Here is a 17,537-nt window from a genome sequence, read left to right on the forward strand (position 1 = left end):
TATTATATTTGAGAATATTTGAAATGCTGTGAAAATGTTGCATGAAAAAATGTAACTTTTCGATTTTCCATTATTTTTTTATGCTGTCAAAATTTATTTTTTGATTTATCAAGATAATTAAAAAAATTGTTATGATAATCTTCCAAGGCATTTAGAAATCAAACTTTTTCTTCTCTTGCCATTTTTTCATATCGTCCGTTAATTAGCTTAAAGGGTTCATTTTCGTGTGTTTTTTGGAATTTTGTTTTGAATTTTGAATTTTTTTTCTCATAATTTTTAATTTCATGAAAAAATTCATTAGATAAATTTTTCGTCTTTTTAAATACTATGAATAACCGTACAGAGAATTCTTAAAATTTGAAAAAGTGGTCTCAAAAATATTGATAAGGCGCTCACTTTTTGAATTTTTATCCATAATGGCTGGATAACGAAATTAACCTTTAGTTTAGGACACTTAAAGAGTGCACTAGAGGCCAATCTAATAGAATTATGTTTTCAGAAGTTATCGTGCTCACAGACAGACAGGCATAAATACATACAGACAGACCGACATATTCGTAAAAACCTATTTTTCGGATTTAGGGGGTCTCGAAACGTGGAGATTTGACAAAAACTAGAGGAGTGTGCGGGTTGTTAAATTTTACACATAACTAATACCTTCTCTGATGAGAATGTAAAAAAAAAAAATTTATAAATATTCTTTTACTCTACATTCGGTGAAAAAATGTTATCTATTTATTTTGGCTCAGCTTGTGCCGTGTATCTAAAAATTGAATTTTTGTATTTTCAATGTTTTTTTTTATAATTAAAACAAAAACTACGTTTCCTATAAAAAAATGATTAAAAACAATTTTGTAAGTATTTTTTTGGGCGCACAAGGTTTGTCTTCTCATTTTTTTCCTATCTTGCATAGTTTCACCGCAAAATGCAATTTTTTATTTTTAATTGCTTTTCGTGCAGACTAACGAACTTGGCATTTAGCTTAGGACACCATAAGAGGGTACCAAAAGCCAATCTAATAGATTAATTTTTTTCAAAAGTTATCTTGCTCACATACAGACATAAAGACGGACATAACGACAGACAGATAGACATACCGATAGACACATTCGTAAAAACCCGTTTTTCGGATACAGGGGGTCTCAAAACGTGGACATTTGCCAAAACGGGGGGGGGGGGGGCAAATTTTACACAAATTTAATGCCTTCTCTGATAAGAATGTAAAAAATATTAATATTACAAAGAAGAGTACACATTGTTAACAATTTGAGGTTATGTTTGCGTCTTAGACTGAAAATTATAATCTTTAGTAAAAAAATCATCAGATACGAAGAAGATTACACTTTTTTGTACAATTGTTTATTTATTTAGGGAAATACACGGACCCCTTTATTCCCCTTTATTACAGAAGAGTCTTAAAATATAACTAAAATGAAAATTTATAACTATACGCACGAAGTAGTATAAGGAGACCCCACTCCCGGAAAACTTGGACACTTGAATTCGGGTTTAGTTAGTTTGCATCGCTTGTAGCGCCTCTTGCGGAGAAATGCGAAACCGAGAACATTCTCAAAAGTATCTGAATTTCTCTTGACTAATTTTTCATTTCAAATTTTTAATATTCAAGTACCACCATTCTAATCTTGTTATATTTTTAATATTGTATATTTTTTATATTTTATATTTTATAAACGGAATAAAACAGTATTTCGTATACAAATTTAGAATATTCAAAAATTTTAATTTATTTCAAACAAAAAAATGTCTTTTCTACTATAAAAAAAGACTTTATAAAATACTGGAATTTTCAACAAAATAATTGAAATTTTTCCATAATAGTTGAATAATCAACCTAAAGAGACAAATTCCCAACGAAAAAGTGCCATAGTTACAAAAATAATTTTGAAATAAAAAGACGAATTTCTAACAAATAAAGATTTTTCAGTCAAAAAATAAATAAAAGTTTAATCTAAATTATTGAACGCTCAAGCCAAAAGACAAATATTCTTTACAAAAATTTAATTTTTAAACAAAAAATATGACTTTTCAGCAAAAAATTAATTTTCCACGAAACTGATGCATTTTTACACAACAAATATGAAATTACAAAATAAATAATTATTTTCACCAAAAAAGGCGAATTTTCAACTGAAAAATATTAATCTTAGAAAAATAGAAAAGTGAATTTTCTATTAAAAAATTAATTTTAAACCAAAACAAGTATTTTCTATTAAACAGTTAAATTTCCAACTAGACATAAGCCTTCAATCAAGAAAATAACTGGTTAAGAATGTAGTTTAACTTTTACCTAAGTAGTTGAATTTTCAAAAAAAAAAAAGATTAATTTTCAACAAAATAATTAAAATTTCAACCAAAGAGATCAATTTGCAAATTAAAATATAAATCTTTCACAAACAAGTGATTTAATAACAAAGTGATTCAACGAAATCTTTCAAACAAATCATTTAAATACTCAAGCAAAGAAGAATGATTTTTAACTAAAAAGTTGCATTTTTATTTTTAAAAAAATGAAAATTCTTCTATAATAGATAAAGTTTTAAATCAAAAAAATAAATTTTCAAAAAACAGTTGAATTGTCTGTTGAAAAAGATTTCAGTTGAGTTTTCACGATTAAAATATGAATGTTTAATCAGGAAATAATTCTCTACGAAAAAAATTGAATTTTCAATAGTGAAATTTTCAAGAAAATATTAGAATTTTCAACCAAAAAGTAAGAATTTTAACAAAAAAATTTAATTTCCAGCCAAACAGTTGGTTTTTTATCCAAAAAGATGACATTTTTCTCCAAACAGATGGATTTTTAATTAAATAAAAAGAAAAACGAATAAAAAAAAGAGTTTAATTTTCAACCGAAAAGTTTCATTTTTATTCAAAAGATTAAATTTCTCCGAAAACAGCTGAATTAAATTTAAAAAAAAACTTTTTTAAATAGTTAAAGTTTAATCCAAAGAAGATTCAATATTTTAATCTGAAAATTTTAACGTTTTTAACTTGTTATATTTTCGAAATTTTAATATTAAATTATTCAGATTGATTCGAGATTCTTTAAGTCAAGATTAGATTGTTCAATTTTAAACGCTTTGAATTGGAATTAAATGATACAATTTCAACTACTTTCTAATAAAATAGTGCAGTTAAAAAAATTAGAATCTGAAAATTTCTAATGTTTTTAATTAGAAATAATGCCATTTGTAAAACTTGTCTTTCAACACTTTTCCGCAAGAGGCGCTACGAGCGATTCCAACTAACTAAATTCGAATCTATGCGTCCAAATTTTCCAAAGGCAGTATGGCAGTCCTTATTCTACTTCATGGCTATACGTTTGTTAAGGCTATTACAACAATAGTTAAAACTAAGCCTAAGCCGCACTATTGTCTCTTAAATTAATAATGTTCTTGAGAGCTGACCTTAAATGCATATAGCTGACCTAAAATTGTGGGCAAGCTATAAGTTAGCAGTATTCACACGAAATATCAATATTGATTTCAAAGATGATTTACAATTTTGCAAGAATTTAAGGTTATTTTAATGGTTTTCACGGGAAAACGGGTATTTTATATAAAAATCATTAAACTTCAAGGAAGATTTACAATTAGGAACAATGTTTTTGTTATACCGCCGGTGCTTATGAAAAAAAACCTGCAAAATAAAGCTGTGAAGAAAAACTTTTTTCAAAGACACCGTGAAAAATAAATTGTTTATTGGGTCGCTTTGAAAAAAACATTGTTTTAAAACACCGTGAAGAAGAACACATCTCAGTAAAGTACTACGAAAAAAATATATTTCGGTAAATGTTGAGAAAAAACCTTATTCCTATAAGCGCCGTGAAAAGAAACCTTACTTTTGAAAAAACCGTGAAAAAAAACCTTATGTTTGCAAAAGCCGTGAAAAAAGACTTTTGCTCAGAGCAAAAGCGAACTAAAAAAAAAAGTTGCGGAAAAGAGAACTAAAAACACGCGAGAGCAAAGACGACCTAAGAATTAGCCGAGGGGTAAAACGACACAAGAATGAAGGGAGAAGATTCCCCCCACTTTGCTGCTACGAAGACCAGCCTCGTGTAAAGCCAAAAATGCGTGAACACGAATCCGAGCTTGCCCGACTTCACGAATGACGATCTAATCAACTGATCCTCAAATTTATTCTGGTTTTAAAATCCTGATTTACCATAGAATCATTACATTTGTTGCGAAGAGGAAAATATTTTCACCATGTAATTGAATTTTTTACTAAAATGATACTCTTTTAACGGAAAATGGAATGTTTAGTCTTTATCTAAACAAATCATATTATATCAACAGAAAAGAATTTTTACTAAAAAGGTGGATTTTTAACGAACGAAATGAATTCTTAATTAAAATAGATGAACTTTAAACAAGAAGAATAAATTTTTACCAAAAAAAGATAAATTTTTAACTGAGAAAGGTCAATTTTCTTACCAAAAAAAAAAACAACAAAGTTTTTAATTAAAAAAATAAATTTTTAACCGATAATGATACAGTTAAATTTTTAATTCCAAAAATTAATTTTCAACAAAATATTAGAATTTTCATAAAGACAAAATAAATTATTTTTAACCAAAACAGATACTTTTTGAAACACGAAGAATAATTTAATTAAAAAAAAAAAAAAAAACATGAAATTTTAATAACTGAAAGCAGTCCATTGTTAAGCAAAAAAAATGTAACACAATAGTTCAACCTTTAAGGAAAAAATATATAAATTTTAAACTAGAAAAGATCAATTTTAAATCAAAAATGATACAGTTAAAATTTAAGTATTAAAAAATGTTCTTTCAACCAAAAAGAATCGAATTTTCAATAAAGGTGTTAAATAGTCAACCAAAAGAATGATTTTTTTTACCAAAATAGATGCATTTTCAAACAAGAATGCTAATTTTCTACTATAAAATAAAAATTTTCAACTGAAAAAAAAATAAATGGTAAAAAAAATCAATGAAATTGTCAAATTTTTTACTTGAAAATTAATATTAAAACTAAAAAAACAAGTATTTAACCAAACATGTAGTAGTTCATTTTCAATTTAAAAAATTTAATTGTCGACTGAAATAATGAATTTTCAACTGAAAAATATAATTTTTAACAAAAAATTTAACAGTTGAATTTTAAATTCAAAATTTAATTTTGAACAAAAAAAAAACAATCAAATTTATTACACATTAGAAGTTTCAACAAAGAAGTGAATACACAAACATCAAGAATAAAACTCTACCAATGAAACGGATTTTTAACCATATACATACTTGAATTTGAATAAAAAAAAATTAACAAAAAATGGAATTAATACATGTTTAGCAAAAAATTTAATAAAAAAGCAACAAAAAAAAAATTTTTAAATGGAAAGAAGAATTTTCAAAACAAATCAATTTTTACTAAAAAGCCAAAATTTACATTAAAACAAAATTCTCTTTCAACCAAAAAACAATGAATTTTTCAACCAAATATTTTTCTTAAAAAAGACGTAGTTTCAACCAAATTAATTTGTACAAAAAAACGAATTATCTATAAAATAGGTAGTTTTCAACCATGAATGCCAGCGTAACATTTTGATAGATAACATTCAACATATAGTTGAATGTGTTAACTAAAAAAGATTTTTCAACCAGGAAGGGAATAGTTTAATTTTCAGCTGAAAAAAATTTTTTTAAACAAAATCATAATTATTTTTTACCAAAACTATTAGTTTGGAGACAAGAAGGATAAGTTTCTACCAAAAAGACGAACTTTCAACTGAAAACACTTTTTAATTGAAAATTCCATTTTATGCTCAAGGTTTCAGTGGAAAAAATTAAATTTCAACACAAGAATAACATACAAAAAAAAGCATTTTCAACGAAAATGTGTATTCTATTTGTGTAAAAAAAGTTTAAATAAGTAGATCAAAAATCATCATTCTATCGACAAAAATCTGCTCGCTTCGCGGGCACATTCTCATAGCGCGTGACGGTTGAATCTCGCGCTTCGCGCTCGAACATAGTTACACCTCGCCCTTCGCGCTCGGATATTTATTCTTTGCATTTGGAATGCTTGAAAAAAACTTTATCAAAAAGATCTCTTTTAGATGGCAGTATTTATATGCGTCTTCATATTCTGTATTGTCTACTTAATTAAGTATAATCAAAGATTAAGTTTCTCAAAGCTCTGTAGGCTTTGAGGTACACATTCTCATCGAGGCACTCGCGCTGCGCGCTCGATTTCCGATAGACATTTGTAAACAGGTTTTGTTAAATCTTTTTTTCTCGTAACTTTCGTCGTTTTTCCACACATTTTTATTATTATTTTTTTCAATGTTATTTTTCACGCATAAAAAAAAGTACGCGTCCTATCAAGAAGTGATCCTTAACGAAAATGTAGACCTTTTTTAGGATAACAATTTTTGTTAATTCATCTTTTTCCGTATCCTACATAGTTTGTCCACCAAATGAAATTTTTTATTTTTCATTATTTTTGTGCAATAAAAATTTTCATTTCCGATTTTTGATATCATGCGTTTTTTGGCTTCAAATTTTGATTTTCGGTTGATTGCAAACATTTTGAAAACGCTATAACTCTGAAAATTTTCTTTTTATCAAAAAAAGTCATTATGATAAATGGTTTGTTTTTTCAATACTATAAATATCCGTACATAGAATTTTCAAATTCAGAAAAAAATGGTCTCAAAAATTTTCAAAATGCGCTCACTTTTTGAATTTTTATCAAAAACGGTTGATTAACGAACTCGTCTTTTCTTTTACGATCTAGAAAAAGTGTTCCAAAGATGGATTTGATTCGTTCATTTTTTCGAGAGTTATCGTGTTTACGGTCGGACGGACAGACAGACAGACGCCATCGTGAAAACCTGATTTTCGGATTCAGGGGGTCTCGAAACGTGGAGATCCGTTGAAAAAGTGTGATGTCAAATTTCCGACAATTCTAATACTTCCTCAATCATAAATGATGAGAATGTAAAAAACGAGTTCACTACATTAGTCGATAACATAACAATGAATTTCAATGTTTATTTAAAACAATTTTTCTCGTTATTGTCTAACACTTTTTTACTGAATACATTCCTTTTTAGTTTAAAACTTCTAGTATTACATTTTTTTGATTGAGGTTTCATCTTTTTTTATTGAAAATTTTTCTATTTGGTTTAAAATGAACTTTCCTGTTAGAAATTCATATATTTCGTTTGAAAATTCAAAGGTTTTGTTCCGTTAAAGTACTTCATTTTGACATACAATTTTTTTCTTAAATTGTAATTTTTTCTTTTCGGACTTAAAAAGCCTTTTTGGTTGAAAATTGATTTTTGAACTGAAAATTTAACTGTTTCATTTTTTGTTAAAAATGTAACATTTTTAGTTGGAAATTCAACTATTTAGTTAAAAAATCGCCTTGATTGATAGGATATTATTCTTCTCGTTTTAAAGTTGATCTATTTTGATTAAAAATTCACTTCTTGGGTTACAAATTCGACTCTTTCGTTGAAAATTAATTTGGTTCTTGTTGAATATTTTAATATTTTGTTATAACTTCTTTTGCGGTTAATAGTCACATTTTTACTGAAAATATAACTATTTCATTTCTGGCTAGAAATTAAACTTTTTTAAAACACTTTCTTTTTTAATTGAAAATGTAACTGTGTGGTGGAAAATCCATGTATTTTGTTTAATATTCATCTTTTTTATAAGAATATTATTCTTTATTTTTGTACATTCATTTCTTTGGTGAAAATGTAACTATTTTGTTGTTAATTCGATTTTGTTTTTAATTAATTTTTTTACTGAAAATGTAACTGTTCCTGTTTTGGTTAAAAAGGTATCTTTTTTAGTTGTTAGTTGTTATATTTTTGGTTAAATACTTATTTTTTAGATTGAAATTCATTTCTAAAGTTGAAAATGTCTTTCGTGTTTGCTTCAAAATTCGTCGTTTTTTAAAAAAATTAATTTCATTGGTAGAAAATTCATTCTGTTATTAGAATATTATTCTTGTTGTTTGTGCATTTACTTCTATGTTTAAAAATTTATATATTTTGTTGTAAATTCGATTGTTTTTGTTGTTGTTCAAAACTCATTTTTTAAAATGAAAATGTAACTGTTTCATTTATGGTCTAAAATTTATATTTGACGTAAAAAATAATTTCTTTATTGATAATTGAACTATTTTGTTGAGAATATGATTGTTTTTGGGCTGAACAAAAATTCAACTGAGAATTTAATTATATAATTTTTTGTTAAAAATTTATCTTTTCTAGTTGAAAATTTATTTCTTTTTTCATTGCAAATTGAACTATTTGATTCGAGATTCGTTTTTTTTGCTTGAAAATTGATCGTTTTTAATTATAATTTCATCTGTTTTGGAATTAAATTATTCTTCTTGTTTGAAAATGTATCTATTTTGGTTAAAAATTCTTTTTCTTTTGTTGTTGGTAATTGAACTATTTTGTTACAAATTCAACTGTTTGCTGAAAATTAATTTTGTATACTGAACCATGAAATGTATTATCTTCGGTTGAAATTTTTAAAAATTTGAAACTTGAATAATTTTTCTGAGTTTTTTTTTCTTGAATATTGAATTTTCTCAGTTAAAATTAATTTTTTGTTTGTAGAGAATTATTCTTATTTTTAAAAATGCATCTATTTTCATCAAGAATTCATTTCTTTCGTTGAAAAGACTGAATTTTATACGAAAAAAGGCATTTTTAATAAAATACATGAACTTTGCACAAAAGAATTTTATTTCCCACAAAGTCTAATTTTCTATACAAAAATTAATATTTAATCATAGTTAAATTTTCGACAAAAAAGATTAATTTTCTTGCTGAAATTGTTTTAAATTATTGAAATTCATTGAAAATTCCTTGGAATATTTTAAAACATCCTACAATATTTAAAATCCTTTAAAATCTATTGAAATTTTTCAAAGCTCTTGAAAATTCCTTGAAATTTTAAAAATATCAAATACTTTAAAATCTCACATTAAATTACTGTAATCAATTGAAAATTCCTTGGAACCTTTTAAAATACACTCAATGATTTCGAAACCTTTAAAATCTTTTGAAACACCTTGACATCTTTTTAAGATTTCTAAGGTATTTAGAAGTTTTTTAAACAACCCTGATATAATTGTTAAAACTCTTTTAAATTTCCTTGAATTATAAAAATGGATTGAAAAATCATTTACATCTTTTTGAAAATCCTCAAATATTTAAAATCCTTTAAAATCTTTTGAAATCTCTTGAAAATTCAAAAATACCCTAAAATAGTTCAAATCTTTTACAATCTCATACTATATTATTGAAATCAATTGAAAATTCCTTGGAGCATTTTAAAATACTCCCAAATATTGCAATACCTTCCAAATTTTTTGACATACCTTGAGTTTTTTTTTTAAGATTTTTAAAGTACTTCTTTAAAATTCTTTGAAATTCCGTAAAATTATAAAAATAAGATGAAAATTCCTTGACATCTTTTAAAACATCCTCAAATATTTAAAATCCTTAAAAATCTTTTGAAAACTCTTGAAAATTTTAAAAGCTTCAGATTGAAATTTAGAAAGCAGAAAAATTTCAAAACTTTAAATATTGAAATATTTGTAGATTAGAATTTTGAAAATGGAATCAATAAAAATTCAAAACTTTCAAAATTTTATTTTGAACTATGAAATATGAATAATTTCCAACTCGATGGAATTCCAGTCTTCAAAATTTGAATTATATACTTAGAAGATTATTGACCAAAAATTAGAAATCATAAATAAATTAAAAGCGTTTAAAATTTAAAAGCATGTTTAAAAAAATATATATATAATTTTATAATTTTATAAAAAATCGTTTTAGAAATAGTTAAACTTAAACTCGAGTAATTTCTACCAACACTTTAATCTAATAGTTTAACTAATCTACAAACATTAAAATTTTTTACATTTTGAAATTTTTCTGTTTTATAAATTTCAGTCTGAAATAATTTTATTTAGAGAATGCCCAATTGAAAAAACGTACGTTTAAATTATGAACGCTTTCATATTATTCAGGATTATTAATTTTTTATAAATAAACTTTCAAATTTACAATTCAAAATTTGAAGACTTGAATCCCATCTTAAATTACCATACCAAATTATTGTTATTGAATAGTTGCAAATTTTTGAAAATTAAATTTCGAAAGCTTTGAATTTCTATTGATCCCATTTTCAAAACTCTAATCTACAAACATTTCAACATTTAGCGTTTTGAAACTTTTCTCTTTTTTAAATTTCAATTTGAAGCTTTACAAAATTTCAAGAGATTTCAAAAAAAATTTAAGTGTTTTAAATATTTGAGGATGTTTTAAAAGATGTTAAGGAATTTTCAATTTATTTTTATAATGTACAGGAATTTCAAAGAATTAAAAAAAATTTAGAAGGGTTATTTAAAAAAATTCAAAAATACTTAAAAAATCTTTTAAAGAAAGTTCAAGGTATGTTAAAATATTTGGAATGAATTGCAATATTTGAGAGTATTTAAAAATGTTCCAAGGAATATCCAATTAATTACGGTATTTTAATATGAAATTTTGAAAGATTTGTTATATTTTAGGATATTTTAATAGATTCCAAGGAATTTTTCATTGATTTTAATAATTTAGTATAACATTTTAAAGGATTTGAAAATATTTTAGGGTATTTTTAAAATTGCAAGGAATTTTCAAGAGCTTTAAAAAATTTCATTAGATTTTAAAGGATTTTTAAATATTTGGCGATTTTTAACTATTTTGTACAAAATTCTTTTTTTTCATTAAAAAAATTTTTTTAACTACAAGAAAATTGATTTTTTTTCGAAACTTTAACAATGATTAAACATTAACTTTTTGTATAGAAAATTAGTTTTGGTGAAAAATAAATTTCTTTTGTGCAAAGTTCATGTATTTTATTAAAAATGCCTCTTTTAGTTTATAATTCAGCTTTTTGGATGAAAATTTAACTTTTTGTTAGAAAATTTAACAATTTTGTTGAAAAAATTTAAGCAAATTGTTTTTTAATTTATGCATTTTATTCCAAATTTACTTTTTTTGAATAAAACTAATTGTTTTAGTAGAAAGTGGAACTATATTTCTATTAAAAGATAGTCAACTAGTCATTAATATTAATGTAAAATTTTATAATTATATTATTAACATCAATAATATATGTAATAGTAATAATATCCATATTATATACACCTGAAAAACATAACCTCAAAATCGAATCATGTATGAAATTAAGAATCACGCGAAACATCAGAATCGCCAATTTCTTTAATTTCTTATAAATGGGGATCGAGATATAAATAGAAGACTTATGGTGGGGGTAAACCTTAGGCACGATCTGGCAGGACTAACTATTAGGTCGTTTTTGCTCTCGCGTGTTTTTACTTCTCTTTTCCGCAACTTATTTTTTTAGTTCGCTTTTGCTCTGAGCGTGTCATTTTGCCGTAAGAAAAATATTATTGTTGGGCTATGCAAAAAACTATAAATAAATATCAAGTTAAAATCGTGTGTTTTATGCTGCCACATAGTGGTCAAAAATCGGAAAGAGGTAGCCAATTACGAATCCGATGTCAAAAATTCCGAAAACAAAATAGCGGATACATTATGGCGGACGAGTATGCCTAAGAAACTTTCAATTTTGTTTTCAAAATTGGTATAACGGGCTTTTCAAAGTCGCTGATTGCGAATCTAAGCTTGAAAAGCTATACTCGGGGTTTTTGGAGACAGTGCTTAGGAATTTCAAGTTACTAAATTAAAATTAAGTCTATCAAATATGAGATCTATAATGAAGAATTACGAGAATCTAATCGCAGATCAGCAATCGTAATCAGCAACCCCAAAAACCCCTGCGTATAGATTTTGAAGCTCATATATTTATTTTTTTCCAAATTTTGAAACCGCCATCTTGAATCTGCTATCTTGAATTTGAACATTTCCAAATTCTGACTTCAAATTCGTAATCAGCGATCCCAAAAAACCCCGAGTAAAAAGTTTCAAGCTCATGAATCTCTTTATTCAAAATGTTGAAATCGCCATCTTGAATTAAAAATTTCAAAATTCTGACTTTAGATTTGTAGTCAGTGACCCCAAAATACCCCAAGTAGATATTTTCAAGCTCATATAACTCTCTTTTCAACATTTTGAAATCGCCATTTTGAATCCGCCATCTTGAATTAAAAATTTCGAACTGCTGACTCCAGATTCGTAATCAGCAACCCCAAAAAAGCCCAAGTAGAGATTTTCAAACTCATTTATCTATTTTTTCTAAATTTTGAAATCGCCATCTTGCATCCGCCATCTTCATTCGAAATTTTTGAAATTCTGACTTCATATTCGTAATTAGCGACCCAAAAACCCCCGAGTAAGAATTTTTAAGTAAATTCACTAAACAGAAAAATACGTGCAACAAATGGTTAATCTAAAATTCTAAAAAATACAAGTATTTAATATTAAATTATATTAAAAAATTTATTGTTAATAAAATAATAAACCATTATAATTAGAACAATAGGAAAAATTAATTATTTACTTGAAAATAAAAAAAATATTATACATTAACTCTGAAGTTATAAGATATAAATTTTCATCAATTATCAAAAACATTTTCCTTGCTTTCCTTTTCTGTTATTGTAGATAATAGATCTACCATGAAATACCCAAATTTTGTTGAATATTAATTTAATATTTTTATTAAAGAATTGCGTGAGACAAAAAAACAAAAATATAGCGCGCTTAACGCGTGCATTGAATTAATAATTAATATTATTAAATATATAAATATAATTCAAGACTGATGTGATTCCAATTTGAAATCTTAACATTTCAATCATTCGCTTGAAATTAAACATTCTTTACATCGAAAGCCAATGAGCTAAAAATGCGAAATAAAAAAAATGAATTCTAAATGCCTAGTTCTTGCATGGTTTTATTTATAAGGATGAATTAAAAAAGTTTCTGAATTTTTGTCTTTTTATCATTTGTCAAAAACTAAGGAAACTAAAGAACTTTGTCTCTGTGGACTCAAATACTGGAAGCTTTTCCTTTAGTCAGATTTTCGTCGGAGGTGGCTCAAATTTAACCATTTGAGATGTAGAATTTCAATTTCTTTTAAACTTTTATGTTATACTTTTCTGAATTTTATACCAGTGTTTAAAAATAAGAAAATTCGGGTTTTCATAGTTTGGAATGATTCTCCCTTCCTTGAGGTTGTTTGCCGACCTCTTTAGAATTTGGAGTGCTTTTTTATTGTTTACATTGAACAAAATTTTCCATTTGAGGTGTTGATATCGCGAAATATTTAAATTTCGAACATGTATGAATATTGTTAATTTTGAAAAATTAAATTGAAATGGTTAATTTTTATGGTTTGCTTTTAAATTGCAGGGTATTAAATGTCCAAATTCTATATGTACAATTCTCCGCACATCAAATAAATCATAAAAGAAAAGTCATTAATGAAAGAAAATCCGAGAACCAAATTTTTTGTGGAAAATTAGCATTTTTTACGAAATCAAATAGACATTATCTAATTAAAATAATAAATATGATTTTATAATTAGTTATTACCATCGAAAAACATATACTAAAGTGACATACATTATTTGTAACTTACCAGATATTCTCCGTACTGATTTACATCGTAAGTACTTATGTTCTTAGTCAACGAATTTGTACACTGCTCTAAGACTTTTGAGGAGGATTTCATCACCGCTGAATCTAAGACTACCTCATCCTGGTTTACGACTGATAAAAAATGAACATTTGCAATGATTTCTTCAAAAGTTACACTTACTAAAATTGCCAAGAACTTGTAGAAAAGAAAAACTTATTTTTTTATTTTTACAATATAAATGGAGAAAATGCTTATCCAATCAGTTGAATTATGCCAAACATGAAACTTAAAATTTTCATAAATCGATGAAATATCGAAAATAGATATCATTATTATAGTGACTGATTAAACAAAATATACGTTTATTTTTGTGAATAAAATGTTGTGATTTTCACCTTTTTCGTCGACTGTTAATTCCAAGCTAATTGTCTCAGCGGTGTTAACAAGTTGCTCCAAATTTTTAGGTGTCTTAACGCCCACATTTTCCTCTGAAATTCAGATACATAATCTAGAATTTTTTTAGGTAATTGAGCACGTTCATATTTACCCAAATAGTTGAATTTTTACACAAAAAATGTGAATTCTTAACGCAAAAAGTAACAATTGATATTTCAATCCTAAAAGGATCTTATTATTTTCCACTGGTTGTATTTTTAACCAAAAAATATTAAATATTTTCCGTAATAGACGAATTTTCGACAAAAAAATATTTGTTTCCTGTAGACAAATTTCTTCATCTTTTTACCAAGCAGTTGCACTTTCAAGTTTCAAATTTGAAACTTTGAGACATTAACAGCTGAACAAATAAATATAAAAAATCAAGAAAATAGTTGAATCATCAAGTAAAAAGATAAATTTTCAAACAAAAGGACAAATTTCCTGCAAAAACAAACAAATTCTCAACAATATGGTTACATTCTCATCTGAAGAAATTAATTTTGAACTAATATGATGAACCTTCTACCAATCAAGTAAATTTTTAATATAAGAAGTTTAATTTTCAACCAAAAGAAGATGAATTCGTTAAAAAAATATAATAGTTGATAATTAAACTAAAATATATTGTGAATTTTAAATTAAAAAGAGTTAAATTCAGACAAAAAGACGAATTTTCAAAAAATAGTTGAATCCTCAGGAAAAAAGATTTTCATTTTAAACAAAACATTTCAAAAAGACGTTCAGAATTAAATGTAATACTGTTGTTTACCGGTAAAAATGGACCAGTAATCAACACTTTTGATTGTTTTCCATCATCAACAATTTGTACACAACATTTACAATTTTAGTATAAAAAGATATCAAATTTCTACCAAAAGAAATGGTTTTGTATACCAAAAAGTCAATTTTTATACAAAATGTTGGAATTTTCAACAAGAAAGGACGAAGCATCAACGAACAATTGTAATAGTTGATAATTAAACTAAGAAATAATTACTTTTAAAACAAATATACATTTTTAAAACAAAAAGACGAATTTTCAACGAAAGTGTTGATTTTGCAACCAAAAAGATTTTTCAGTTCCGAATTTAAAAAATTGTAGGCAAATTATAATTTGAAGAGCAAAACTATTTTTTTCACAAACTGTATATTTCGAATAACTATAGGAATAAATTTAAGAGTATTTTATTTCTCGGAAATATTTGAAAGTTTTATAATATTTTTAATCCCTACAAAATTGAAAAAAAATGCAAAATATCTTGTATAGTGATCCAAATTATTCCTAAAATTGATTTAAAATTTCTCCGGATAATAATAATAATAATTTTAAAAAATGAAGAATACTTTTAAATATTCCCAGAAAAATTCAAAAAATTTGTTATTACCTTGAAACATTTAAAAATCTGTAAAATATTCAACATTTTATTTCTACATTTTAAAAAATCTACATTTAGTTTTAAGTTGTTAGTAATTTTTACGATCTTTCAATTTTTTAAAACTTCCAAATATCTTTTAAAATTATTCGAAATTTCCTAAAATTTTAAAACAATTCTGAAAAATTAAAAAATGCATTAAAATCTTCCAATTCTTTTTTGATAATTTTGAATGCTGTGAAATCTTTTAAAATATTGTCTGAAAATAAATGTTACAAAATAAAAATTTATAAAAAATTTTCCAACAATTCTTTAAAAAAATGTGTAAACAACATTATTGTTTATTATTTAAGAACTTCTAAATATCTCTTAAACTTTATTCGATTTTTTCTAAAATTTTGAAATTGAGAAATGGATATTTTTTGCTTTCTATCTTTCGCAAAATTCATATTTTTCGTGAAAATTATCATTTCCTTAACAAATTTTTTGATTTTGCAACATTTTATTCATTCCAGAATCTCGCAAAACTCCGGATATTCGACAAGTTTTCTTTCTTTCGTTCGCAAATCCTTCGGAAAAATATATATTGAGCCAGTGCCGTACCTATAAAAACATTCAAAGTTGGATTTAACCAACACCCTTAAATGTTATCTTCAAATTAGATGTTTAAACAAAAATATAATGAATTAAAATTTCATTATCTTAAAGCCTTAAAAATCCCTAAAAGACTTCAAAACTTCATTTAAAAATCTTTAAAAATCTACATTTCGTTTTAACTTTATCGGAACCGGTAAAATTTTATTACATTAGTCTATAAATTTTATGAACTAATGGAAAGATATTATAAAATTTTGTCGATAATTGAATTCTTATAATCTAATTGAATTCGTGAAAAAGTTTACAAATTAAAGTGCGATGGTAGAAAAATCTTAAGAATAGAATTATTTCCCATACAAAAAAACAATTGCAATTAAAATGTCCTCTTTTAACAATAATGTTCAGAAACATTCAGGAATAATTTTTATCAGTGAATAGAATCACTTATTTGGAAATTTTTATTTACTAACCTGAAAGTGCAGAAAATGCTTATTGTTCATATTTATAAATAAATGCATGTAAAAAGCGCCCAGAAAAAACGGATTTAAATAAATCTAGGCACGTTGCATTTGCCACGATGCGATACGTTAACTTCCATCTTGGCTCGATTTCTCCCATATTCCTGCTGATGGCATTTTTATGCCATTTTTTCATTCAAACATTTTTTTTGCAATTCAATATTAAAAGTATTTAACTTAAACAAAAAAAATCATTTGTAAGATTTTTTCACATACAAAATTGAGTTTTTCAACCTTCATCGCTTCCGAAGTGAATATTTCAAACATAAGTCAGTGCCAAGACATCCTTAAAAAATGCCGACTAATTATGCAATTTATTGCTTAAAAATTTCACTCATCAAACTAATTTCGAAATATTAATATTATAATAATAATTCCGAATCTATTTTATTTTTATATCATTTTATTTCATTCTTTATATTTGTATATTTGATTTATTCTTATACTATTTTTATAGTTTTGATTTTTTCCTTACATGAAAATAATAACAAAAATCTGCCCACTTTGCGGGCACATTCTCATAGCTCGATGACATATTAACCTCGCGCTTGATAATGTATTTACCTCGCGCTACGCGCTTAATCCTTGTACATGGACTTTTTAAAACTAAAGATGAAAGTATCGACAACAGTAATTTGGTAATTGTAAATTCTCTTTTGTTAAAGCTCCTTCGGCTTTAACGAACACATTCTCATCACGTATCTCGTGCTTCGCACTCCAGTTTATTCCCGCAACTTTTTATTATTCCCATAAATGTATATTATTATAACTCATAACTTACACTTGTATTAAAACAGACGTACTTTCATTGTCCCGTTTGAAAAAATGCGAAATTCTTTAAAAAATATTTTGTTGTTAAACATTTTATTTCAATGTTAATCGATTTTCCATCAACAGAATTTGCTCATTTCTAATATTTTTTTTATGATTTAAACTTTACACATACGGTCTATTGAGCAGCCTTACCGTTTTTTAATT

General features: G+C 25.4%; 1 protein-coding gene across 1 annotated transcript in view; it reads right to left on the reverse strand.

The window, feature by feature from the left end:
* Positions 1–14,115, reverse strand: part of LOC117169047 (EP300-interacting inhibitor of differentiation 3-like) — a 24,208-nt gene extending 10,093 nt beyond the window's left edge. Inside the window, exons 1-2 of the mRNA XM_033355140.1 lie at positions 14,029–14,115; positions 13,634–13,764 (exon numbers count right to left, since the gene is read on the reverse strand). Coding sequence (XP_033211031.1) covers positions 13,634–13,726 — 93 coding nt within the window. The 5' untranslated portion in view covers positions 13,727–13,764; positions 14,029–14,115. The remainder of the gene's footprint in view (positions 1–13,633; positions 13,765–14,028) is intronic.
* Between the last annotated feature and the right edge of the window lie 3,422 nt (positions 14,116–17,537).

This window comes from Belonocnema kinseyi, chromosome 1 (assembly GCF_010883055.1).
Source record: "Belonocnema kinseyi isolate 2016_QV_RU_SX_M_011 chromosome 1, B_treatae_v1, whole genome shotgun sequence".
Classification (NCBI taxonomy): Eukaryota; Metazoa; Arthropoda; class Insecta; order Hymenoptera; family Cynipidae; genus Belonocnema; species Belonocnema kinseyi.